General features: G+C 44.6%; 1 protein-coding gene and 1 pseudogene across 2 annotated transcripts in view; one reads left to right on the forward strand and one right to left on the reverse strand.

Moving 5' to 3' along the window:
* Positions 1-326: 326 nt before the first annotated feature.
* LOC101589193 lies at positions 327-1,556 on the reverse strand (annotated as a pseudogene). Its single transcript, XR_001117263.2, has one exon. The product of XR_001117263.2 is annotated as a GPN-loop GTPase 1 pseudogene (transcript).
* Positions 1,557-3,511: 1,955 nt separating this feature from the next.
* The window catches only part of Slamf1 (signaling lymphocytic activation molecule family member 1), a 32,114-nt gene continuing 9,594 nt past the window's right edge, over positions 3,512-26,031 (forward strand). The window contains exons 1-4 of the mRNA XM_004639986.2: positions 3,512-3,826; positions 12,401-12,745; positions 14,777-15,067; positions 24,308-24,406. Of these exons, the coding sequence (XP_004640043.2) occupies positions 3,637-3,826; positions 12,401-12,745; positions 14,777-15,067; positions 24,308-24,406 (925 nt within the window). The 5' untranslated portion in view covers positions 3,512-3,636. The remainder of the gene's footprint in view (positions 3,827-12,400; positions 12,746-14,776; positions 15,068-24,307; positions 24,407-26,031) is intronic.

Raw genomic sequence — 26,031 nt, forward strand, 5'->3', positions numbered from 1 at the left:
TGTCCCCTGCGCCACAAGTAGCAGGAGTGGAGTTCAAATGGCCTGAAGGGGCATCAGTTTCTGGGAGCAGTTAAGATGTCCTTCCTTACATAATTACAAGGGAAAAGCCAAGACAGAATTCGCGTCTACTTGCTTGCTCCAAGAGTCTCCTTTCCCTAACTTCATCTGAGTCATGAGGTTTCCCTAAAAAGAGAAACTGCTATTCTCAAGAAAATATTTTTTACTGCTCTAGGCATCAACCCCAGAGCCCAGGGCATGCTAGGCAAATGATCTGCCATGGTAACTTGTTAACTCCTCAGTGATAAAATTGCTCACATATCCCCCCAGTCACAGGTAAGCACAGTTTATTCACATGAAAGTCCAGAATCCAGGACTTGTGGAAGCAAGTGAAGTTTCCTAAAGGTTTATTTCTTGTTTCTCTTCCAGTACTGTGCCCTTGATTCTTGCATAAAGTTCTGAAATGCTGGCTCTTCGTGGCTTTCCTCTGTAACTCTGTGATCAATATCGTCAGTGTCACTATCAGCATCTTCATCCTCTTCACCCAAGGTTCCCCGAGTCAGGATCAAGTCAGAAGGGTCCAGCGTGGAAGATGCACTGTCTCTGGCGGTCCCTGCATCCAAGGCTACGGAGCCCATGTCTGTCCGAAGGCGTTCCAGTTGTTCCTTCTGCTGCTGAGTCTGTGCACTGGCCAGTGATTTCTTCAGGCGTTCATATTCAGGACGATACTCCCTTTCATATTCTTCTGCAGCACTGGTGACCTGCACCATGAGCTCATCGAAGCCGGTGCCCAGAACAGCAGACACACCCACCACCCTCAGTGAGCTGTAAAACTCATCTAGCACCAGACTCATGGATCGAGTGAGGTTACTGACATATGTAGTTTCTTGATTCAAGGCATCTTGGAAAGCCTCAAAATCCTGTATCCATTCCACGGCAAAGCTGTGGTCAATGATGTCTGTTTTGTTCATGGCTACAATAAAAGGCAGCTTGGTTTTGTACAGGATGCTGCATGCGTACAGCATATTGGACATGAAGGTCACTGGGTTAGTGCTTCGCGATGTGTCCATCACATAGATGACTACTGTTGGAAACGAGGATGCCAGCGCCTCGGTGATGATTGTCCCAGAAGCTGACCAGGTGAACACTTCGATCTGTCCAGGTGTGTCAATCAAGACATACTTGGAAGTGTTCTGGGCTTTCTCAATAAATTTCATCACCTGATCAAATCTGGTAGCAAAGAGATTGAGCGAGGTCACTATGCCACCATTGGGCCCAAGTCCGTATTGTTTCATGACTTCTTTATACTTCACAGTGTCACGAATATCAATGTTGGCAGGAAAGGGCACTTCATGTACAGCTGGGTCCAGGTTTATCACATACGGTGGAGAGCTTTGTCTATGCAGGTGCCCTGTGAGCCTCTGTACAAAAGTGGTTTTCCCGGATCCTGCCATTCCCAAAACCAACAGACACACGGAGGGCCGAGGAGCCCCCGCGTCTGGGAGCTCAGCGGCGCTCGCTTGCGCCGCCATGTTTCCGCCAGCCCCGCCTACACCCATAAGTTTTATTTAGTTGTAAGTTTGTGACATTTTATTTTTGGTGAGGGGAGGAGGTAACCAGGGTGAACCAGGACCTTTGCACTAAGCTACATCCCAAGTCTTTTTATTTTGAGACAGGCTTTCTCTGCATCTCTCAATTTTCCAGGCTGGTTCGAACTTGGAATTGTCCTACCTTGGCATCACAGAGTGCTGGGATTACAGGTGTGTCATCATGTCTGGCTATGAAATTTGATTTATGTAAAAGTATATGATTATTAAGTCCATGTTTGTCAATGAGCTCATAAGAGTTGAAAACTTAACATCTGATCCTCCTTAGTTGTGGGGTGCCTAACACACCACTGCTTAGCTGGGTATGGCAGAAGGCAGGCAAGAAGTTGAGGGGAGCCAGTTTATCTCTCGGTAGTTCTTGCCATCCTGAGGCTCTTGGGGAGCCCAACAGGGGAATGTTTGTGACCTGTTAAAACAGACACAGAAAACAGTCAGGCCTTCCAAAGTCTCCTCGTGGGCAAAGGCTGTGGCAGTTCCTGCATTCCATTCCTATAGCAGGATCTTTCTTCTGCCAGTTCTAGCCCCTTCCCCTCAAGAAAATGATAGGCAACCCCAGCTCACTCTGCTCCCTGCTCCCTCCCTGTTCCAGGCAGGTTTCTGCCAATGGTCTGCCCTTGCCCATGCCCCTTTCTCTTGGGCTCTGGCATCAGGACCTGACTGCACATAGAAGTCTTCTCTGAAGTAGTGAAACAAATGACCAGTCCCAGGCCAGTGGCCTCATCGTCACAGTCTAATCATCTCCAGGCACATTTAGAGGTCCTGGGAGCAGTGTTAGGTTTGTTGGCTTTTGTGAACCAAATCAGGCTTTGTACAACATCACAAAGTAGGTCACTGTTGTCACTGTGCTTCTCTCACTACACATTTTTACCTTTGGGGATTATGGGCAGGGTTTTGCTTTGTTGCTGTTTGTTTGTTCTCAAGATAAACTGCGCTTTTTTTTTTTTTTTTTTTTTTTTTAAGGAACTTGTTGACAGTGTTTCCCTTTTTTCTCATCTATGCTTAGAGGAAATTGGAAAGAGTTGGAAAAGAAATTTTAGTTTCAATTCTAAGAAACACACACAGTCCTTCAGTATTTGTTTGTCTTCCCACCTTCCCTTGCACTGGCTCATGGTAATTTTGGTTGTTTGGGTTATTTTCTTTAAAAACAAACAAACCAAAAAACAAAAAGAAAAAAAAATCCACTACAATTTAAAACCTGAAGAGTCCCACAGCTGTGTAAGCACATTTATCTGCTGGTTGCTTTGTGTATCTGTTGACAGATGTCGTATATAAGTGCTGAAACACATGGACAGTGTCTCAGAACAGAGTAACCGCAGTGACTTGATGCTCCAAAGCAGCGCAGAATTTAATGCTAGATGGCTTTAATCCTTAAAATTGTGGCTCTTGAGTGGAGGACCTTTCATTGCTAAAGCTGATTGTGTGAGTGACCAGGGGAGTACTTTTTGCTTTTGTTTTTGTTTTTTTGTAAACACTCGCTGTCTTAGTGGCAAAGTAATTATGGTAAAACAACAAGCTCCTTATTGATAATTCCTTAAGAACTCTGTTATAGTACCATGTATCACCTAATAAAGCAAACTCTGGTGTTTCGTTTTGTTTAAATCTCATGTAAGTTGAGGGTTTTTTTGCGCTTTTTTTTTTTTTTTTTTTTGAGATGAGGTCACACCACAGTGTCCCGGCTAACTTTGACTGAATTCAACTGCGAATTATCAAATTTGGGGGGAGGGGAGGGTGTTCTGACAAAAGCTTTTCTTTTCTTAGCATTAAAAAAAAAAACTTAACAGAGCACTGCCAGAAAAGCTGTGACACTCATTTCCTGAAAACACATAAGGAAAGAAAGAGGGGGAGCCTTTCTACCACGGGTTGGCTGAGGTGGCCACAGAGCCCCTGCTTGTCTCCATGGACCATGTGCCCTCATGCTTCTGGAGAAGAGCAAAGTGATTTACGGCCTGAGTCAAGATGAGCAATCCTCAAGACACAAGCAGAAAAAGCCCCAGTGAGACAGGAAGCTGGCTGAAGATTCAGCTGGTTTCTGATGTGTGAGGCAGACGGCGGAGGCAGCGCTGCTCACACGGAGCTCGCGTCTGCTGGGGCACCTGAGAGGGGGCAGAGTCCCTCCGCCAGGGCCTTGTCTTCTCTTCCCTGGCTGATGGATCCCGCGAGGCTCCACGCCCTGCGCCTGCTGCTGTTTCTGTCTCTGGTTTTTCATCTGTGTGAGGCAACAGGTGAGTGTTTATCTCTTTTGAGGGTTTGAGTCCCGCAGTAAGATAGCAGCAAGCAGCATAGTGTAAGGAATTTAAGGAAGGTGCAGTGTACTGGGGACTGTGATTCTGCTGTTTCTTTCTTAGGGACTGACTCGGAGTTTCTACTGCCTCTTTCAAAAACAAATGGATGTTGTGAGCTCCTGGGTTCCTGGGTTTCAAAGCTCAGACCACCAATCCTAGTTTCTAAAAAAGCCAGGAGCTTCACACAATGGCACCTGTTACACTGGTTGAAGTGGTGCTTGTGCAGTTGGTTTTGTGTGGGCATCTTGGCAAAGATTCAGGCTAGCAGGGCTGATCTGGAGGGATGAAGCTCTGGGAGAAGATTTGCCTGCATCCTAGCCCTGGAGAGGAACCTTCACACATATAAGTGTAAAGCTCCAGAAATAGACTAATGAAATACAAGGGCAACAGCGGGAAGAAAGGGTAGAAGTGAAAACCCAGCCCGAGGGCTTTGACAGAAAAGAGGCAGTGACTGCACTGTGGTCATATTGGTGGCTACTTTCTGGGAAGAGACGATTCCACTGCAGCAATATGGGGAGGGACTAGGATTTCTGGAGCTCATGGCTGACTGCAGAATGTGGGAAATGCAAATCAGGAACCATCAGGCTCAAAGCAACTCCAGCGCTAGGGGCTGACTGGCAGCGGAGTGATTGCGGAGTGCTTTTGGAGCTGCACTCTGCTCCTGTCTTTCTGGCTCATCTTCCTCCCAAGGCAAGCTACGGTTCTTTGTTTAGTAGCACCAGGCTTAGGTATTTAAAAACAAGATGTGGATGCTGAGATGACAGTGGGAGTGGGTGAGAAGCTTGCTCTGTGTACATGACTCCAGGCTTTGGTTAGGTTGTAAGAGGCAGCCTGGAGTGGACGTGACAGGGAAAATCCTGAAGCCAAGGGTGTTTTAGGCTTGAGGTTTCCAAAACTGCAAATCCATTGTGGACTTTTCCCGGAAAAGCCCTGCACATGCCAGAGATGTGGCACCTCCTCATGGCATCTCTGTCTTCCAAAGTCTCAGACAGAAAGACACTTGCTGAGCCTCACTATCTCTTGCAATCAGCAGACAGGTGGCTTTTGGCTCCTGAGTCTAGGACTCAGAGAACTGGGCGATCAGAAGAGGGAGCCAGGGAGAGCCAACCCTTCCTCTGGAGCCTTGCTTGGAGTGCCACCATGTTTCTCATACTCTTGGTTACTGTGAGGAGTGAGAGGCCCGTGTGCTGGATGACCCTGTCTTTGGACTTGGTATTGCTGGCCAGTGTGGCCTCTGGCAGCAGCTGCCCTGCACTTGGATGGCCACTGTTAGTGAGGACAGCCCGGTCCCCAGAGAGAAGGTCTGCCTGGCTGGCAGCCACTCCCTTCCTTGCAACCCAGCTTCCAGAATATGTTCAAAAATATTTGGTGTTTTTATTTTTAAACACACAATTTCATCCTCTTCTAAGCAAATTTTTATTTTTAGTGTCTATATTTAAATATGTAATTTCACCCTTCTAATGCAAATTTTTATTTTTATTTTTAAGTATGCAATTTCACCATTTGTGAAACCCCAGGAAACCCCAGATGGAAATGCTTTGCAAAAGGGGCAATTAATCATGACATGTTTACCCAACTAAGAAGCCTGGTTCTTATAAAATCAGTACCCGCTCCCCTTCCTGGCTTTTCTCAGTTCAATTTCCTATTCCCTCTCAGAATTGCAAAAATCTAAAAGTCTATGCCTTCCCCCAACAAAGTGAATTTCTCATTTCCCCCAGTGAGAATTTTTATCCCTCCCTACCATTTCTTTCTGCTCCCTTGATACCTACAAAGTGAGAGGTGAAGGACAAGTTCTCGACGTGACCCCAACTCATATGTTCCTGGCCCATTCCATCTCAAGATATTCATCTGGGCACTTCTCTTACCCAAGAGGTTTAATTCTTTGGTCTGTGGCCCTCATTTTCCCTGTCTCCAGCATTGGTCAGGGCATCAGGGCCATGTGGTACCCGTAGATCAACTTTGGACAGTTCCATTTAGTAACAGTCTCGTAAGGACACAAGCATGATATGGCAGGCACCTGTGTAAGGGTAGAAAAGGCAAAGTGAACAGCCACAGCCTGTGCTCAGCCTCTGAGATTTATCTGGGATTGGAAAGGCCACCTCTAAGTGTCTTTTGAATGAATAATAGTGGTATGTACTGCACATATGCTATATACCAGAATCAGCTTTATAATTATTACACCAACCTTGTGAGACTCACTCTGTAGCCAGCCTTGAGCTCCAGAAATCCCAGTCCCTCCCCATATTGCTGCAGTGGAATCTTCTCTTCCCAGAAAGTAGCCACCAATATGACCACAGTGCCTCTTTTCTGTCAAAGTCCTGGGGTTAGGCTTTCACTTCTACCCTTTCTTCCTGCGGTTGCCTTTGTATTTCATCAGTCTATCTTTGGAGTTTTGCACTTATATGTGTGACGGTTCCTCTCCAAGGCTAGGATGAGGACAAATCTCCCAGAACTACAACTACAACTACAGCTTTATAAATCATTACAGGGAGATGCAGGATAGTTTTGTAGTTTTCCTGAGATGACCCCAGAAGTCCCAGTGAATAAAATTGGGTAAGCCTGTGTTTTGGGGAGTATGAGAAATGTTACCAGGTCCAATGATAAAAATTAGAATATACCACCTATAATTGAAGCATATGAGTTGAATTCCATGGAAAAGAATTAAAGTATGGAAATTTTCCAAAACTGAGAAGCATTAAGGGAATCAGGGAAAAAATTTTATATGCAAAGCATATAAGAAGTATCTGGCCTAGAGTTTGGGAAGTGGACAGAAACTTTTTCATCATTCTGGTTTTCATTTAACTTTTGTGAGCTACTTCATTGGAAGAGCACCCCATGTATAGAGTGAAGACTAACTTTCCTGCCACATCTCTGCCATGTTATAAGCTTCTGACATGTTTTTCAAACCCGTAGGGGAGGCACTTTGGATTTTTGTGGGACTTGAAGAAATACTCTTGAAGAAGAGTATTTTATTTTTTGATACAGGGTCTTACTATGCAGCTCAGACTCATAATGATCCTCCTGTCTCAGCCTCCTCAGCACTGGAATTACAGGTGTGCACTACCACACCCAGTTTTGAGGCCCAGCATGGTATGCCCAGGGTGCTGGGGCCAGTACGACATGCGGTATCAGGAATCCAACTTGGGACCTTGCACTTGCCAGGCAGGCACTTATGCTACCAAGCTATCTCCCTAGCCCCAAGAAGAGTATTTTAGATAGAGATGCAAAGGCAGAGCTAGTGTGTTGCCTGTGCTTGGAGGAAAGGCAATAGTTCATTGTACCAGAACCCTAAGTTTCTTAGCTAGCTCCTCACCTGGCAAGGGGGACAAGAGTCCCCATCATTTTCCCCACACTAAATCTCTTAAGGATGTTATAATGATAAAACAGTATGTTCTGTTGGTGAAGAGACTGTGAAGCTATTAGACTCTGTGTGGACATCCAGTGCATTACATTTTATTCCTTTATGTGGACAAAAAAGGATTTCCTGAGTTCCTGGTGTGGCACTTGTAGGTGGGATATTAGGAATAAAAGACTAGGTAGAACAGACACCACTCCTAGGTTCTGGAGTCTCTCACTGAGTTAGCATGGCAGGTATTGAACCAGTTAAAAATGTGGTAAGTGACATGAAAGAGTGATGCAAGCTATATTGATGGTGTGTGTTGGAAGAGGTGATGTAAGCCAGGAGCCAGGCCAGCCTTCCCTCAGGAAGAGATGTTGGTGGAGACCCAAAGAGATGCCTGTGGAGATTCAGCCTCATGCCTCTGGAAGCCAGCAGGCAACAACTGCAGTTCACCTATGATGGACAGACTTACCACTTGTAACAGCAACAAAGATTCAGAATGGGCTGAGGGATGTGCTAGAAAAGCTATCTTAGACAAGGCGTCTTAGGGCCAGCGAGATAGCTCAGTAGAATAAGTGCCTGCCTGGCAAGTGCAAGGTCCTGAGTTCAATCCCTGGTACTGCAAAAATAAAAAATAAATAAATAAATAAATAAATAAAAAGACAAGGCATCTTTTTTTTCCTGGCTTACATTTATCATAAGAACTGTGAGGCTGATGAGCTTGACCTCTTCCCTAACTAAAAAATTTCTATAACAAGATGCTAAAGGCTGAGATGAAACAGCAGGGCTAAAAGGGCCTGCAAAAAAAAGTCATCATTCCATAGAATCCCATCCCTTAAAGGGTTTGCTGAAGCCTACAAAGTTGAGACTAACACTCGTGGGTCTGTGTGAATCACTCTTCTTTTGAAGAGTTACCCACTTACCCATGAAGGAAAGTGAGTTGGTGTTAGCAGCTACAACTGTTTCTTCCCAGATGTTTTGTAAACGTGGGTTGACTGAATCACAGACACACTGGAAAACACTCATCAGGCGGTAGGATGTTTCAGGAGCAGGGACTCCACTTGAAGTGTTTTATGAACCCCTTTGAAGTCCCACTTGGTTTCCACTTGTGCTAGGGTGGGGAAGAGTTCAGGTATACCCTCTAGAGCGGGCCAGTCACAGGCACAGGAGTTGCATCATTACCCTTCATGTGGGTAGTGAGGTGTCAGCGCTGGTCCTCATGGTGACATTGGTGTCACACTGCCCACGTGGGTAACCCACCCAGCCTGTCCTTCTTGTGTGCCTCTTCCCTATTTCTTTTATTTTCCCCTCCTAGTCTCTTTCTTTAATTTACTTTCTTTTTTTATTTTTGCATTTTGGGTAGTTCTGTTTCACACTATATCCATTCTTCGGTTCTCACAAACTTCGTGTTTGGGTAGCAGTCAGGGGACAGACAGTCTTCAGGTTCAGATGGGGGCAAGGACACATGGCAGACATTTGGGTGAGTGAAGAGTTGTGGTCTTAGAATGAGAATAATTTCGACTGCTTTCCCCCATTCTGTATCCAGATTGGTCTTTAAAAACAACATCAAGAGGGCAGTTCTTAATTTCTTAAAAATCCCAGATCCCTTTGAGAGATAACATTTTCAGAAGTGCTCCCAGAAAACGTTCATATGTTTAGCACCCCAACTTGCAGTAGACAAACTCAGGGAGTCCCTGCCTGTGCTTGGCAAGTCCATCCCTGCACTCCCTCAGCTTTTCAGTTTCCTCTTGTTCCTTTACAAATGAAAGTTTAGGTTCAGGACTTGAGATCTCTCTCTCTCTCTCTCTCTCTCTCTCTCTCTCTCTCTCTCTCTCTCTCCCATCTGTCTCTCTGTCTCCTCTCTTCTCCACTTCTTCTCCTCTCTCTCTCTCTCCCCCCATCCTTCCCTCCGTCTCTCTGTCTCCTCTCCTCTCCACTTCTTCTCCTCTCTCTCTCTTTCTCTCTCTCCTCCCATCCTTCCCTCCATCTCTCTGTCTCTCTTCCCCCCCATCCTTCCCTCCTTCTGTCTCTCTCCCTCCATTCCACAAGACACATGTGTGGACACCCAAAGGACCTCATTATCTGAACACTCGGGCATTTCTAGTGTGGATGCATGAAAGTACTATGCATGCCCCACTCATATCTAAGAACAACAACCCTGACTCTATAGCATCCCTCATCTCATCAGGCAATGGGAGTCAGCACTCTGTTTTCAAAGTTTAATGTGTTAGTAATAGTGAAAATAACAAATGTCTGATCACCTCTGCAGCTTTCTGTAACAATGGCGCGTCTCAACTGCCCTGATCCTGATTTCCCCTAGGAACGCCCTTTTCTCTTCTCATGATGGTTCATCTCTAGTTAACATTAATTGAGTGCTTTACTGGACAGTGTGGGGATTTCGGGGCATTGTAGTATCGAGAACATCTTGGTCAGCTTGGCTAATCTTCCAACCACATCTTAACTATTATCAACTGTGGCAGAGTCTCTTCTAAGTAGACATGTAACTGAAGCAATAATTCTGTTACTCCTTTGACTTTCTTGTCAACTGTAGAAATCTATGCTCCCTCTGAGGCATGGGCTGCTTTCATGAATTCTACATGATGGTTAAATTCAGTTATATACAAGTTAGGCAAAGCCAAATAAGAGATAGATTGGGTAACATGGCTTTTAGCATTCATAAATGGAACAGATGGTTCTTAAAATCCTCCTATGTACCAAGCACTGTTGTAGGTCCTGAGGATAAAACAGTAACTGAGAAACAGTTCTCCCTCTGGAGGGATTGTGTTCAAGTACAGGAAACAAAAATAGAAGTAAAAATACACATTATAACATCAGGTAGTGATGAGAGCCATACTGGGGGCATTTCAGACACAGGTCCAAGGAGGTCTTTTCATGGAGATAAATTTTTTATCAGAACTCTAAAATAAAGCAAAGGCATGAGCCCTCCTAGTACATAAAGGAGGAGGGCTTCAGGGAGGGACGCTGTGATTGTAAACACTCTGAGATCGAAATATTAAGGGAGAGCCCAGCACTAGTATGGTCAAGATGGGGTGAGCACAAGACAGAGGGCAGGGAGAAGAACTGGAGAGGTCCAAGGGAATATAAATACAGAATTTTTGAAGCTGTATCAGTCAAAGACTGTGAAGTTTATTCTGTGGGTGCTAGGAAGCCCTAAAAGCAGGAGAGACATGAAATTAGACATGCTGTCAAAGGATCACCTTGTCCATTGCACGGATGCTGAAGGGTGAGTTGGAAGACAGTGCCAGTGCCAAGCCCTGTGAGATAGGAGTGAAGGCAATGTGAATTGCTCAGATTCAGGATGATTTTGAAAGCGAGGGCTTTCCTACACCCTGGGGCTTCTCCCATTCTGTTCCCTGCCCTCTGTCCTGTGCTCGCCCCATCCTGGCCTGATTAGTGCTTATTGAAAACTGGGTTTCCTATTAGACTGAAGGAAGAGTATGAGAGAAAGAAAGGGGTCAAAAGAAAATTCCAGTGTTTGGGTGTGAGAAACTGGGTAAACTGTAATGCAGAAATGACTGTGGAATCAAGTGTTCATTTGCTAAGTTTGAGATGAGTTTAGCCCTCCAAAGACTGATCTCTGTAGGCAGTTGAGAGTGCAGTGTAGGGTTTGGCTGGGAGATAGAAATCTAAGTATTGCGGAAATATGTCAAATTATGTTGCTGAATGAGAAACGGGATGATTATAGATAAGGAGAAGAAGTCTGAGAAATGAGCCCTGAAATATTCAGGGCTGAGAGGGCTGGAAAAGCAGACCAGCCCAGGAAACTGAAAAGGGTAAGCCAAGGAAGCAGAAGAAAAGTCAGGAGCGTGTGAGCTCCCAGGAACAAATGAAGCCAGTTTCAAAGAGCGACTGATGAACATCAAGTGCTCCTGAGAAACAAATGAGATAAGGATGGAAAATCCGTTAGGTTTCTTGGAGTTGAGAGTGACCCCAGCAGAGGTGGCTCTAGTAAGTAGTAGGGAAGAAATCCTGCCTGGAGTGGATACAGGGTCAGGAGGGAATAAATACTATCAACACCTAAAGAAGAATAGAGAAATGGGGCACAGCTAGTAGGTACCTGGGAGCAGAGGAGGGGTTTCCAACATGGGAGAAATTCCATGCTTGTGTGTTGTGTGCTGATGGTCATGCAAACACTCTGTGAAGGAGAAGGCCAGCGTGCCATGGGCCAAGGACCATCTGGGGAGGCAGGTTGGTCTGGGTGGCAACAAAGGCAGCTTCTTCTTCTCCTTGTCCATGTCCATGTCCTTGTCCTCATCCTTCTCTTTCTACTTTTTCTAGTGTAACAAAATGAAGTTGATTAGCTAAGGGGAGGGACAAAGGCAGGTTGTGGGTTTGAGCTGACAGGAGGTGTTAAATAATCAGCAGTAGGATTCCTTACAGTGGTTTAGAGGTTTCTTTTGTTAATGTCATTTTTGCTTTTTGCTGTGTATGTGTTTCTTGCTCAGTGTTTGTGGAAAAGAATAATGTAATAATATATCACCTTGAGCTGGGGATATTGCTCAGTGGCATAAGCACCTGCCTGGGTGCTTGAGTTTGATCCCTGGTACTATCAAAAAAAAAAAAAAAAAAAAAAAAAACCCTCAGGATCATTGATTTTGCCAGGGATCATTCTGGAGAGCTAGGTGTGCTCCCCATCTCCCTGGCTTCCCTTCCCTCAGACTTCTCTGTCTTGCCCATCACTGGACAGGACACTTCTGCTACTGTGCACCCTTAGGACATGGGCTCGAGTCCTTTTTCGGAACTCTTTGACCTTCATCTTATATTCATATGGTGGCACCAATCACAGTAGAAGAATTCCTAGATCTAGATTCTAGTCCTGACTCTGCTACTTCCCGGTGTGACTTTAGAAGAAGTCACTTGCCTGGGAGGTGCTTTAGAAGCCGTAGCTGTAAATCTGAGTCAAAAGAAATCCAGTGTTCTCCCTAATTTAGACAGCTTTACCCTAAGTAATTTTAAGATTTCCATTGGGATATTTTAAATATTGAGGACATAGTAGGGACTCATATGGTGGTGCTCGTGGACCACTAGGCCCTGGCAACCCCTAGGATGGTATATAGGAGAGCAAGAGCCTGTGACTGCCATTCCTGATCCACAACACAATGTGGTTTCCAAAGTCACCGCCCTAAGGGACTGTCTTCTTTTCCTTCCCACAGCTGAAAGCCAGAAGAACTGCCGCGTGTCTTTTGGGCAGCTGGGAAGGGACGAGTGGCTGCCCCTGACGGATAGGATGGAAGAGATCCACAAGAGCATGAACAAAAGCAACCGCATCCTCATCATGACATCCAAATCGCCTGAAGACACCGTGAGGAGGAAAATCATGTCTCTAGGTCTGCATGAAGGGAGCGCATCGGATTACACCAAGGATGGCTATCAATTTCATCTGGTCAACCTGAGCTTGGTGATCCTGGGGAGCAAGAAGGAGCACGAGGGATGGTACTACATGCACCTGGAGGGAAATGTGGATATCCAGTCATTCTGTGTGCAGCTGAAGCTCTATGGTAATAGTTGCAGCTTCTGCACCCCACCCTGGTTTCCAGGCCGAGCATCTAGGCCTCTCTCAGAAGCTGTGGATATTTCAAATTGGAAGCAGCTTGAAGCATCACCAGCTCTGAGGATGCTACACTATGCTTCACAGAAAGGGTTTGAGAGGTTGCCATTTTTTCCCCCAAAATTATATGAGTGGCAACTGATTAGCATTAGCTATCCTGACTCTTTTCCAAAGGAAGTAGACCCAGGTGTCCATGAGCTGGAGGGCCTGGAGCACTAGTGGTCTTGGTTTGCAAATAAGGTTTTATTTGGAGGAAAGAAAAGGGTTTCTTAGTTTTTAAAAAAGTGTGAAGCCCATGGATCAAACCCAACCTTTCTTTTATACATGAGGACAATGAAATCCAGAGTAGCGGCTCGTACATGCTTACACAGGTCTGTGGAGGAGGTTCACTGCGCTAGGGATTCTGGGTAGAGGGCTGAAATCCCACCCACACACGACTCACCAAGCAAGCCCTGAAGCCTGGCCTCAGATCACACCTACATGGTGGAGGAAGCACTCTTTTTCTCACTTTCAGGAGGCCTTCTGTTACAACCTCACTAAATGCAGTACTTTAGCCAGAATGTGGGTCCACTTGGACCCAGCGGCAGAACTTTTCTGAACTTCCTTAGCTGCTGACCCCTCCTGAGTGCCCCTGAAGCTTGTGTATCTTGGGCCCAGAGATTCACCTCACGCACGGGGCTTTCCTGTTTCTTCAGAGTAACTTCCTCATCTCTGAGGATGGGACAGGAACCCCACCTTCATTTCTTTGAAATCCTCACATATCTAGAGGAGGGACAGTAATACCCTTCCGTGCCCCAGCATTCCTTTCCCTGCAAATGGGGCCTGCAAAATTCCCACAGCTCTCTACTAAGTCACTGCGAGGAGGGCCTGGAACAAAATTGCCTGCAGCGTGAAGGCTACATCCAAGGCATTTTGTGTAACAATATGCAGGTCAGACATTTTTGTCCTTTGGGGCTTGTAAGTCTCCCATCTTTGCCCCATCTTGTGATCTAATTCATATTGTGGGAAACTATGATCCCGGCAACCATGGCTTTCTAAAGTCAAAGAAAGAGGCTGGATTTTGGCATGAGACACACTGAGGTTCTCATCTCAGCTTGACCATTTGAAGCTGTGTAGTATTATGTAAGACTTCTCCAGGACTCAGTTTCTGCATCCACAAAATGGGAATAATTATAATTATAGTTATGATTCTTAGGCTATAAAGAAGAGGATGGATGTCAAACTCCAGTACCGTGTTGTCCTCTACTAGTTGCAAATAAACAAGACTTTCCCTTGCTTATTCATCGCATGAGAGTGGGATAGTTTGATAGGGCCAGTGGCTATGATTGAGAGCCTATCGTGTGATGCACAAAAATGCCACGTCTCACATACACACACCCCACACACATGCTAGTGTGTATATTTGTGGTATGTAATCCACTAAAATCTCCTGCAGGTATGTTTAACGGATTATACCATAAGCCACAAGTTGTGATGGCAGACAGCTGTGCACAGTCATGCACACCTGTTATCCCAGCTGCTCAGGAGATTGAGGCAGGAGGCTCTCAAGTCTGAGGCCAACTTGAGGACCTTAGTGAGGTTTTGTCTCAAAGTTAAAACCGGGCTGAGGCTATATCTAAGGGATAGGATGCTTCCCTAGCACTCTTGAGATCCTGAGTTTGATCTCCAGTACTGAAAGAAAAGTGGGAGGGGACTGGTCGGTAGCTACTCCACTAATAGAGAACAACCTAGATTAGGAATGTCAGGAAGAGCAAGTGGGGTCCTAACAGCATTAGCAGAGGGGAACTAAAATCAAATTCATCTTCCCTATTTTGTCTCAGTGTTGTCCTAGAGGGAGGTAGTAGTGCGTGAGAGAGGATGATAAACAAGAGTTCCCCACCAGAGATAAATCACACTGAGGCCAAGTGCTACTGGGCTGTGTATTGTTTGGACCTAAAATTCAAATGGGTGATGGCTCCCTCCCTTCTCTTCCTTCTGACAGAGCAGGTCTCCACTCCAGAAATTCAAGTGCTAAACAAAACCCAAGAGAAGGACAACGGGACCTGTAGCTTGATGGTGGCCTGCACAGTGAAGCAAGGGGATCACGTGGCTTACAACTGGAGCGAGGAGGGTGGCACACATCTGCCCAGCCCTGCCAACAGCTCCCATCTGCTGTTCCTCACCCTTGGCCCCCAGCATGCTGACAATTTCTACATCTGTACTGCGAGAAACCCAGTTAGCAGCCGCTCACAGGCCTTCAATCTGTGGAGCAGCTGCAGGTCAAACCCCTTGGGTAAGTGCTCTTGTGGCAGCAAGGTTGCCACAGCAAAGGGCCTGGCTCCGTCCCCAACTGCTCCGCCACCACAGACAAAGCCTTCACCCTGACAGCATTTCAGGCCTTCTTTGTAGTTAGCAGAAGCTGCTTGTGTGCTCAGGAAGCACACTCTTATATGTATTTTTTTAATTTTATGTATTTGGTACACACTTCACAGTGTATTCTCACTACTAAGTTCAGACTTTTAGTGATGCTCCTGTTTCAGCCTTCCCAGTGCTGGGATTACAGGCATGCGCCACTATACCCGGTTTTGGTGACTGGCTCAGTGCACCCTGGGGCAGGGGGGTGGGCATGTGGTGCCAGGGATCAAGCCCTAGTCCCTGGTCTTGCCAGACAGGTACGTAGTCTGTTGAGCTATCTCCCCAGCCCAATACACCACTGTATTGACCAGGGCAGAATTATGATGCTTAGCTCACAGATGAGGAAACAAATAGGAAATGATGACCCCAGCTAATGGCTCCAAGGTGTGATCCTTCCTCTCTGCCTCCTGCCTCCGCTCTGGGCTTCAGGGGCAGCTGGGTGAGGAAGTGCAGGTCGCGGGTCCAAGTTCCCACATCCAGGCATTCTATGTTAATGGTGGGGCAGCTCTCCACCATCAGTAAGTATCTATCGATCACCTACACTGCAGGAAATTGGGGTTAGACAGGATGTGTGATCTCTGCTCTTTAGCAAAGATGTGAAATGGGCACTCAATACTGAAAGCTAGGATATAACAAGGGACCTTGTTTTATGGAATGAAGAATAAATCTCACAGTAGGTCAGAGGCCCAGCGGACTTAGGGAGAGAGGCAAGCCTAAGATCTGGACTGGGAAATTTGGAGAAGATAGTAAGCCCTCTGGTGCTTTCTTATGAACTGGGCACTCCCAGTTGCGTAATCTCTGACTCTCACAGTAGGCTTGCTGGGTATTATCATCAGCCTCACTCGACGTGTGAGGATTTGAAACCTTCCTCAAGTTTCTTCATCTGGTGGACAGTGGAGCCAGAACCTACACCTATGATTAGGACTAGATTTTTTTGTCTTTTTCTAGAAATAAAGTATCATTGTTCCATTGGAAGAGAGCACTCATTATGAGCCCATCTAAACACTTAGGAACAGGGTATAACACTACCCCTTCTTGCCAAAGGTCCTGTAGCCTGGCAAAGGTGCTGTCCCTGCAAGGCATTGCTCATATCCTGACCTTGGCTTCTCTGCACCACTGGGCAGGGAATGAAAATCATAGTAAACTTAGTGTCCGTGTGAAGGCTTTTCCCAGATGGCTGGAAGTGAAGAAAGGGGGAGTCTAGCTAGAGCACACCCTCAGCTTGGAACCTCCTATACCAGAAGCTTCCCTGAAATAGTCACAGATGGATTCCTGGGGAAATAATTCATGCTGCAGTATGGCATGTCTGAGAGGTTGCTCGTGAGCTGAATGCAACGGCCACTCCCAGACCCTGACTCCCTGGCAAGGGTCAGCCGTCCTCTCACCCACACCATGTTTCTGGCTGCTTGCCCTCCCTGCATGCAAATCACATTCAGAGGCTTTCCCTCCCAGCCAGGCCTCCTCCCTGCCCATAGCCATGCTTCAGGACCAACATAATAGTGTTGCACAGTGAGAACTTTACAGACTGTGACCCCGGAAGGCTGAGATCCAGTGCTTCCCTTTCTACTTACAAGGACAAATCAGTCACCCTTTCTGAGACTTAGATTCTTCATCTAATGACCAGCAAATACTATTCATTTACTACGTGCCTGTCATGTGGCATCTCTTTCACCCCTCATCACAGCCAAGTAATGGAGATCGTATTACTATCCCCATTCTACAGAGGGGAAACAAAACTATAAAAGGCTAAGTGAGGTCACACACAGAACAAGGGCTGGAGCTCGGCTGTCTGGAGGTATCCATGGAAGAAAAAATGCACTTTAAGATGCCTTATAGTAGTTGAGAGTGGTGTCACACGTACCGTAGTCCCAGCTATGTGGGAGACTGAGGTGGGAGGATCACTCGAGCCCACAAGTTCAAGACTAACCTAGGTAACAGAGTGAGATGTCATCTCTAAAAAACGAACAAGCATTACACATATACTAAAAAGATAGTTTTTCTTTTCCTCTTCTCTTGTTTTCTTTCCTCCCTCCCTTTTTTTGAGACAGGATCTCACTATACAATCCAGGCTGGCCTCAAACTACCATCCTCTTGCCTTGTTTTAACTTGTGAAGAGACCTTACCTCCAGACCCTGTCTCCTATCCTGTTCTAAGGACTTCAACATATGAATTTTAGTATAACACATTTCAACTCATAAAACAGCTAGAGATTTCCCACCCCCAGAGAAGTGTACATCTAAACCAGATCACATAGCTGTTTTCTAACATGCCCTTCCTACTACATCAGGTCTAAAACTTTTATTAGCACATTGATTTGTGTTTGAGAATGAATACTACTGTAAAATGCTATGCTTATGGGGCTGGAGAGATGGCTCAGTGGAATAAGTGCTTCCCTGGCAAGCACAAGGGCCTGAGTTCAATCCCCAGTTCAAAAAAAAAACAAAAAACTATGCTTAGCTAGACAAAATATTCACTGAGAGGCTTGATATTTTCCAACATTATGCCAGGTGTTCAGGACATAGTGAGTAAAAGAAAGATCCTCGTTCTTAAGGAAGGAGGTAGTTCAATTAATAAATAATTACCATAGATTACATTCTGTGATAGGTACCCTACAGAAGTATGTGCAAGATAACAAAGAGGAGAGAATGAAGAGCCGTGGCTGTGTCGGGGAATGAGAGCACCACAGAGAATTTAAAGTGGGTTTTGAAGAATAAATAGAAATGGCCCAGGCTGACAAAAGACAGTGCAAGCAGAGAGGACAGTGGACACAGCTGGTTCTTATTCTGTATCATCCTGTAGGTGGTAGGAACTAATAGAAATTTAAATGGAGGAATAGCACCATCAGTTCTTCATTTCAAAGAGAAAATTCAATACAGTAGAAAAGGAAGAAAGGGACTCTGGTGCAGGGAAAGCCTTACTGCCAAATGCAGGAAGAGATAGTAAGGCCTGGGCCACCGCATTAACTATTTGTTTAACAAAGACTTTTTCCACGGTGTATGCAAAGGGAAACCCCAGCTTTGAGATGAAATGGCAGAGTCTGAGGGTTTATTACAGGTTGCAATCTAAGAACTTAGCACAGTAATTTTAAGACATTTCTACTTTCATTAATGAAAAACTCAAAGTTGTTAATGGTGCAGGGAAACCAGACTCGGTGTGATGTCAGCATTCTTTTGGCAGGACTCAGTTAAACTAAGCCATGCAAGAAGATACTTATATTTGGGGGAGTTTTTTTTTTTTTTAATTCTGTTTGTCCAGGCTCTCAGTCATATATTCATTCTTGTTTCTTGTTCTAGTTGCTATGATGTCATTTTAATATCTATCATAACAAAGCATTTTAGTTGTAAAGTCTAAATCCTTGGGTGCTACAAAATCCTGTCCAGGTCAGGGGAAATATGTGGATGTAGACAGTGTTTGATTTGCTGCTGCCATTAATCATCCATGCTTTACAATAGTTATGTCAGTGCTAGGAGGATGGATGTAAGCTCTTAAATAATGCAGTGAGAAAGGAAGGTCCCTGGAAGCTCACCTTGAAAGAGAGACCCTTTTCAGAAGATTGATAAAAAGCTGCCTCAGTAAATCTGAATTAGCTCAGTGGACAAAAAGGTTGACACTTGCCAGTGAGCTCCAGAGGGTCCTCCTTCCTAACAAAGCCATTTTCTAAAACAAGGACCTTCTGTGTCCCTTAGATGCTCCATGCCAAGGGTGAAGTCCCTCTCCATGATCTTCTCAGAGAAGCAAGTCTGACAGTAATGGAAGCCAGATGAATCCCATTTTTCATGGGCTAGAGTTTGGCCACCTGGCCATTCTTGGGCCTGGACAAAACTTGTATTACTTTGAAAATAAAAATAGAATAAGTGGTCCTGGGGACATATTTAAAATCTGGGTGGATAAGCAGATGACAGGAATTACTGTGGAAGCTGTGATTTCTCTCATTTAATTATACTTTGAGACAGTGTCTCACTAAGTTGCCCAGGCTACCCTCAAACTTATACTCCTCTTGCCTCAGCCTTCCAAGTAGCTGGGATTCTAAGTGTGAGCCACCCATCTCGATAGAAGTGATGGAGTCTATCAAAGGGCTTACTTGGATGGTCCCAGTCCTTAAACTATTATGTGTCTTGCAAGCATCCTTTCTCTACCCCCCAATTTTGAATGGAAACTTCCACCAACAAGACGACATCTTTTGAAGATAGTTGGCTTCTTCAAGGAGACGTGCTCCATGCCATCAGCCTTGCTGACAGAACCACATGAAAGGCAGGAAAGAGATCCGGTACTCTCGGGCCGTTACGTGAGCATCTCAGTATCTCCTGAGGTGAACTACATTTGTTTCTTGTTTTCTTCATCTTCCTTCAAAAATATGATTTGGAGACTTGAGAGAAGCCTTCGTGTTTCTGTGGCAACAGACTTTCAGAGACAAAAAGGGGTGGGAGTGGGGTGGAGGCTTCTGGGCATTTTCCTTGGTCGTGTGGCTAAACACAAAGTTAACTGATTTAAAGCTAACAGAAGAGAGGACCACAGGGTGGATAAGCATGCCACGTACTCTTCACGAATGTCACAGGAGTTCTCATCCAGCCTGATCAGCTGGCTTTAAGAAATTCCAAGGAGAAAAGTGCCAGTCATCTGGTTCAAGAAAGTTTTGTGTGGTGATAACTGCTTTGTGAGCAAAGGGTTTGTGGATTCAAGGACAACTTTTGTCTCATTTCTGAGAATAACCATCCTTAAAGATCTCATTATATGACTGAACAAAATGAGGGCAAGCTGGTTTGAAAATGAGAACACAGGTGACTTGTTGAGGTCACAGACACAGACTTTCCTCCCAGCGCCATTTTGTTACTGCCAAGAGTCTGCCAAGTAGGCCACTGTACCTTCCCTTTGATTCCTGCCGTGGGCCACTCAGAAGGTGACCTTGCATTCTTTCTGAGTCTTTCTTATTTTTCTTATCCTCTGATTATTCTTCACAAAAGCTTACTTTAGTCTTCTCCCAAATTCATTCTTATGGTCTTGCATTTAATTTAATCTAAATTCTTTAAGAGTATATAAAATATCCCTTTGTCATATATGATATTGTATGGAATGGGGGTACAAATAAAGAACAAAGTACTGAGGCAACTTTAGGGAAATTTCAGTCTAAGTAGGACTTTATACCTTACCAGATGGAAAAATATTATATTAAAGAAATCGCTACTAGAATGCCTCTTTGGAAGGGAACAGTGCCCATTTAGGATTGTTTGCGCTGTAATAAATGCTAGAAGGCTGAGAGTTAGACCATTTAAGGGATCAGTTTGTGCATGTGATGGTTCTGTATGAGAAAGAGGTAAAATGCTGCTTATGCAGAGACAGGGAGAGAAAGAGCAGACCCAAGCCTGTCAGGTGGTATAATATGCCTCCATTACCGTGGAATCTATGCCTTGTGACCTGTAATTCTCTGGGAGGGGGGTGGATTTCAACCACAGAATCCTTGGTGTGAGGTGTTTGGTTTCTGTTCTGTGTGGAAATCAATGCAGAAATGGAAGCTCAAACCCCAAAGAACACAGAGCAAAGGAAGCTGAGGCACAGAAGCAAAAAGTTAGTGGACCACAAGGATATTGTCCCCAGAAATTATAGAACTTGTGGCAGCTTGACCCCCACAAGAAGAGTAGCATTCTGTCCATGTTGATATGAATTCCTAAGGGCACAGAGCTCCTGGCATTCAGTTTCTGTATACATATCATAATTACAAATGGGTGTACCAGGTGGCCAAATGTGGAAACACTTGGGGCTGCCATGCAGATAGGGAGACTAAGTGACAAGCAAAAGATGAGATGGGACTGAGGCATCTCTGGGCATCACTGGAGAGACTCATTTGGACTTGAGATAACAGCCATTTGCTTGTCCTTCCAATCAATCAACAAGAATTCACAGGGACTCATGTACCAAGTATTGACAGAGCTGCAAGAAAAGGACTTTTTCTGAGACTAGGTACATTTGTTTGAGTCTATTTCCTGAAGATAAAATTAGTAGGCTGGGTGAAATAAGAACTGCAGTTCCTTCGAGGTTGGTTTTTTTTTTTTTTTTTTTTAACCCTTTGGTTGTGTGGCTTCAGTCTCCCCCTAGATTCATATTTATATCTAAAGATAAGAGAACATTTAGAGCTTGTGAAATATCTTTGAAGGTTATAGGCAGATTGTCTCTTGGGTCTGACTAGCCCAGCAGAAGTTGGTCATTTGTGTCCTAGGACAAGGGTAGCAGGTTGATATCATCCCAATCTCTTTTCTAGGATCTCGGGAGGATGGTAGCAAGTCTGATGTTTTCCTGTCTTTCAGCCTCAGTCATGTGCCTCTTGTTGATTTGCTTGAGTTGATGGGTGGTGGAGCTGCCAGAGACAGGCACCAGGGGAGAGGAGAAAGGCTGATGCAGGGTGGGGACATGCTTGATACAGTTTTGTCATCTTGTCATTTCCCAATTTTAGAGGCACCCCTGTTTTTGTTGCTCTTATTTTAGAACTCAAATGAAATTTAGGAGAAATATTACCCTTTTCAATTATAGAAATGGTGAAGGTGTCTGTTCTCAAGTAAACTGTTCATTCTATAGTTCCCAAAATGCACATGATAGAAAAAGAAAGAGAAAATAGTCTGGAAATAGCAAGAGCCAGTATGACCACTTGCAAAGCCAGCTCCTAAGCTGCTGGTTCTGCCTCTTAACACTGGGGCAGCTTCTCCCTGAGTCCCTGTTGTAGAGAGCATAAACCCTGGACCAATAATAATCTGCCTCAGACAGACAGACACATACACACACACACACACACACACACACACACACACGTGCTGCATGGAGGGTCTCAGCCACCATTAGCCATTTGGGGTGGACTAGTTCACAGGGCACCTCCAGCCACAGTGAGGATTCTATCTTTCATGCAAAGGAAGGCATCTTTTTAGAACTTTTAAAACTGCTCACCTCCAACTTTTTGATCAAGATAATATGATTATTGAAATTGATATTGGTCAGGATTAAAACATGTTTAATCTGGGGCAGAGAATCTATAATCAAAGAGTTCATAAAGCCAGTTCACTGAGATGCCTTGGAAGGACTTGTATGAAAAGTCTAGGAAGAAGAATCCTTTCAAACTCAAAAGGAGACAACAGGCCCACTTTGAGCTCAGTGAGATGCTTTTTGTCAATGAGAATTCAGTCTGTATTTTAGCCAATCTTATAAATATCTGGACTTGCTCACACCTGCATTGTTCCTTTGTTTCTTCGCTACAGTTTCCCCCCCAACAAATTCCAGACAGGTTCAACAGCAAGCAGGCTTATTCCCCAGTCATCCTTGCAAGTTGCCCTTGTATGTTAATGAACATTTAGTGTCACTCTATTCAGAAGCTTTGTGTCATTAATTAAAATCCTAGAGGGGCCAGGGAGATGGCTCAGTAGAATAAGCGCTTCCCTGGCAAGCACAAGGGCCTGAGTTCAACCCCCGGTTCTGCCAAAATAAATAAATAAATAAATAAATAAATAAATAAATAAATAAATAAAACAAAATCCTAGTGCTTTAGTTATCCCCCACTGTTTACGACTTTGGCATAACTTGCTCCAAACTCCTAAGTCTCTTGGCTTTCCCACGAAGCCCATTCTTAGAACTCACCCATGTTTCTACTCCTGGACCAAGCTCTAGTTTTTTGTGTTCTCCATGCCTGCTTCCCTACCCATAATATAGGAGTGAGGAAAGTGCCCACGGCTGTGTGAGTCTGCACAGGTAGCGATGGTGATGCTGTCAGCGAAATAATTCTCCAGGGCAAGAATAAAAACAGTTTATTCAGGCCACAGCACACTGGTACGAGGGACAGTGGGCAAGTTTCCCAGAGTGGATCTCATAGTCGGGATGAGAGCTGAGGTCTTGCTATGGATTTGAAGACATGGAAAAAGAGTTTAGGCAACAAACATAAGCATCTCAAGAACGCCTTTCTCTGGATCATCTAGTGCCTTGTAGGACTTCCAGGAGCACCATATTGTGTTTAAAGTGCTAGGTTTAAAGCTGGAACTTGACAAGACCAGGTCCTCTATTTCACAGAAGCCTGTTTAGCTACAGAAAAGAAGGTCTATGTACACAAACCTTCCAAGACGATGAGTCAGGGCACATAGGAAGGGATGAATGGGTCTCACATCAAAGACTTGGTTTTGTTGTGTGTAATTCCACTTAGTTTACTATTTTGTCTCAGTAGAAGATGGGCAGGCTGACTTCAACTGAGGAGTTCTGCTGCTGAATTTTAACCTCTCTGTTGCCAATGAGCAATCAACACATCTACCTCCCAGGATTATTGTGAAGATTTAATGCATCAGCACACGAGATGCACTAACACAAACGTCTGGCCTATTGCAAGCACTCAATGATTGCCTATCGCCGTCTTATTGAACTGCATGTCTGATTTCCTGGGGCGAGATATGTTATTCACTATTTTTTAAAATGATGCTCCTCATTCAAAAGAATTTGGCAAAGTGGCAACAGGAGAGAAATCAAAAAAATCTGGCTTTCTGATTTTAAGCCTGAGTGCGCCTGGCTAATTATAAATATAATAATGATTGAAAAGAAAAACTACATTCTTTTCTTTTGGTTCAAGGAGTTCAACATACTTATTTGCATGAAAGGACAATAATAGCACTTGTGTGTTTATTTTTTAAAAAGAAAAGCCAATTCCTTCCTTCTGGTGTCTCATGAGATTGGGGGGGATTTATTTTTTTAAAAAGCAGCAGATTTCTTCCTCCTAAAGTCTCATGAGAATAGTGTTGAACACTACATGAAGCTCTATGTGCTCCTAACCCTAAATGAATACAGAATACATTAGAAATTTAAAGAAAGAAGTAGGGCAGAGACATTGATGTAAAAGACATATGGTAGTGAAAGGAAAGCATTTTAATAGAAAGATCTTTATGAATATTGGAATATGAAAGCCAAGTACAGGGAATGAAGTTAGGGATAAGCACACAGATGTGGGACTATTGGGCAGCCTCAGGTCAAGCCCCAAGCCCACATACATGAATGTCTCCCTGGGAAGAGGATGTAGAAACAGAAGACTCAGTCTTCCCACTGCTGTGTAGGATATTTTAAAACTCACAGCATTTCTGAGATCGCTCTTTGATTTTTTTTTCAGAACGAAGACAATGGGGATTGTATTCTTGGCTGTTCTTAGGGGGCATCGTGGGTGTCATCCTAATTCTCGAAGTGGTAATACTACTGTGGAGAAGAAGAGGTAGGTGTCTGACAATAAGGAGATTCTTACTAGACTTACTGTGGTAAGCAGAGGACCTCTTCTTGCCAGCACAGACTTGTTCTCACCTCTGTAACTTTTGTGGGGGGGGGGGTCACATGTGAAAAGTACTCAATAAGCACATTCTGGAACCTTGCTCAATTCAATCTGATGCAACTCACCCTCATCCTCTATATCAAGGTATGAGGATAAACACAGAACTGAGCCAGATATATCGACTGTGGGAGACATCATGCAGATAATTTCTGCTAACTGCTGGAAAGATATGTACAGGATGCTGAAGGGATCCTGAAAGACGCTTAGCAGTATTCACTAGGGAGGAGAGTTCAGAGAATTCTTGGCTCTCCAACCAAAAGTTTCCCACAATAGAGACAGAGCAGTATGGCTTCATTATTCTCCTGTGATTTAGGTCTTTAGCATGGTGTGTCCCCACCTTTCTTCCATATCGTCCTGATTCACTATCACAGGCCAGTGTGCTTCCCGGGGCCACACTGTCACCAACTCACACAGGAGTCAGAATATCCTTCCTCAGAACTGTCACAGATGTTCTGCCTAACTTTTTCCCGGTAAGGGGAGAACTTAATATTCCTGTCACCAAATTGATGAGGGCTGATCTCATTCTCAAGTAGATCAGTGTTACCCACATATTAGAAAAAAATCCTTACCTCAGCACTGTGATGTTAGTTTTGCTTACATAAGAAAATGTAGATCACAGCAAGCTGCCTTTTGTCTCATTTCCTCCACTGAAGAGTTCACAGAGGAAGAGAGTGGGGAAGGCTGAGTGATTCAGAGAGAAATGCTGTCTCGATCCTGAGGTTGTGGGGCAGAGCAACCACATTCGGCTTCTATTATAAGAAAACAGTGAGATACCAGAGATGATAGAACTGTGTTAGACTCACCCACATTAGCCTGGTCCCCAGTGGTGCCAGAATTCTAACCTATACTCTTTGTGCTAAGCACATGGTTAATCTTGAGGAAAGCAGTACTCCCGACTCCATCACCGTGTCTTACCACCTCCCCCATCACACACACCCAGCCTCATTTCTCATCACCATTTATTCTTTGTAAGCCAGTGGCATGCACTTCAAATCGATGGTAAAATCTACATTGAGTTGCTATACCTGTCACAAAACATTACTTAAGAGATCTGTTGGCAGCTTCTCATGGTATGACCTCCAGGGGCCAGCCTCCCTCTGAATACCTTCAAATTGGCTCTGGCAGTTGTGTCTCCGGAGAACACTTATTGCTCAAGAGCATGGCTTTGGGCTGGGCATGATGACACATGCCTTCAGTCTCAGCTACATCATAGTGTGCCGTGGAGACTGGAAAGCCAGTACACAGAAAGCACTGAACATGATGACTTCCATGGATGACACATGCATGCATGCATGCATGCATGCATGCATACATGAATACACACATAGACAAATTTAACAATGTAGGCGAGTTAAAACAGTGACGTTTAAGTCCTGTAGCAAGGAGAGGGCTGCACTGGAAGAATCTAGAAATAATACTTAAAGTAGGCTTAAAGTACTTAAAGCAGGACAACTCCATGCTTTAGATAAGAGCTGCAAGACATTAGTGTGCATTGTCAGCTGTGGCCAGGA

The sequence above is a fragment of the Octodon degus genome, unplaced genomic scaffold, assembly GCF_000260255.1.
Source record: "Octodon degus isolate 3935 unplaced genomic scaffold, OctDeg1.0 scaffold00116, whole genome shotgun sequence".
NCBI lineage: Eukaryota > Metazoa > Chordata > Mammalia > Rodentia > Octodontidae > Octodon > Octodon degus.